The 1,084-nt window shown below is 49.1% G+C and overlaps 1 protein-coding gene across 1 annotated transcript; it reads right to left on the reverse strand.

Moving 5' to 3' along the window:
• Positions 1-468: 468 nt before the first annotated feature.
• LOC147819982 (zonadhesin-like) lies at positions 469-1,038 on the reverse strand (the record flags this gene model as incomplete). Its single annotated transcript, XM_087179127.1, has 2 exons — positions 469-668; positions 801-1,038. Coding segments are annotated over 2 exons (423 nt in total), but the record flags the coding sequence as incomplete, so codon positions are not given.
• Positions 1,039-1,084: the final 46 nt, after the last annotated feature.

Below are 1,084 nucleotides of genomic sequence, written 5' to 3' on the forward strand. Positions count from 1 at the left end.
TTAGAAGACTGGAGGAGACGTTCATGTTTCCACCGCAGCAGACGTCTGTGAACGCCTCACTTTACTCCACCAATCAATACTTGTCACATGACTAGTCCATCCAGCGACTGTGTGTAATGTGAAAGTGTCTCTGGTACTATATATATATATGTGTGTTTGAGAGCTGATCATATAAATCAAGAAGTTTGAACGTGTTCACGTGGAGTTCAGGGCATTTTGAACTATTTCCTGACATTTTAGAAGGATATAATTGTCAGATTGATTATTGAGGAAAATCATCACTAATTTCAGCCCTGCAGTCAATTCTCTGATGATGGAGTGATTCCACCTCATCACAGGTTTTCTGTGTTCATCTACTGACACGCTGCATCTGAGGCGTTTAGGGGACATCTGTAAACTGTAATCTGTGACATGCAGCGAGGATCACCAGGTGGCCCCTGAGCAGTTGCCTTGATGTCATAATACATCAGATGTGTTTCTCAGCTATAACCTGTGATACTGAACATCACACCGTGTGGCTGGTTCTCCCTCCTCACCTAAAGTGTTTTTTGATCTGTATTTGGAGGCGAAGATGGCCCGACAGTAGCAGCTGGTTTTACCACTGATGTCGGCAGCGCAGAACTCATGAGCGCTGCAGAAGGTGTCGTTACAGAAGACCTGGGGGGCGGCTGAAAGAGTCAAACAGACAATCATTAGAGTCAGAGAGACAGACCTGCTCTGAGAGGGGACTGTGTGATCCCTCATCTCGTCCCGTCAGGTCTTAGAAAACAGAGGTGAGTGAAGGTCAGTGAAGGTCTCACAGCAGGTGACATTTGACCTCCAGCCCTGCAGGGTGTTGTTGGACGGCTGCAGGTTGCAGGCGGCGACGTAGGCCTCCAGGAACTGGCACCGACTGAAACCGTCCACCGCTGGATATTTGCACAGATTCTTGATGCAGGCGGTGATGAAGGGCTCTGGGTCGGTGAGGTTGTGGCAGGCGGTGAAGGGCGCCTCCCTCAGGACATTACAGCTGTTGTGGGAAACAGAAGCATGGAGTTCAGTCAACAAGATACAGGTGTGTCACGCTGCGTCCAGGACAGGTGTC

The sequence above is a fragment of the Seriola lalandi genome, unplaced genomic scaffold (genome assembly GCF_002814215.2).
Source record: "Seriola lalandi dorsalis isolate HSWRI2012SDOR001 ecotype SW California unplaced genomic scaffold, Sedor1 jcf7180002007600, whole genome shotgun sequence".
NCBI classification, from domain to species: domain Eukaryota; kingdom Metazoa; phylum Chordata; class Actinopteri; order Carangiformes; family Carangidae; genus Seriola; species Seriola lalandi.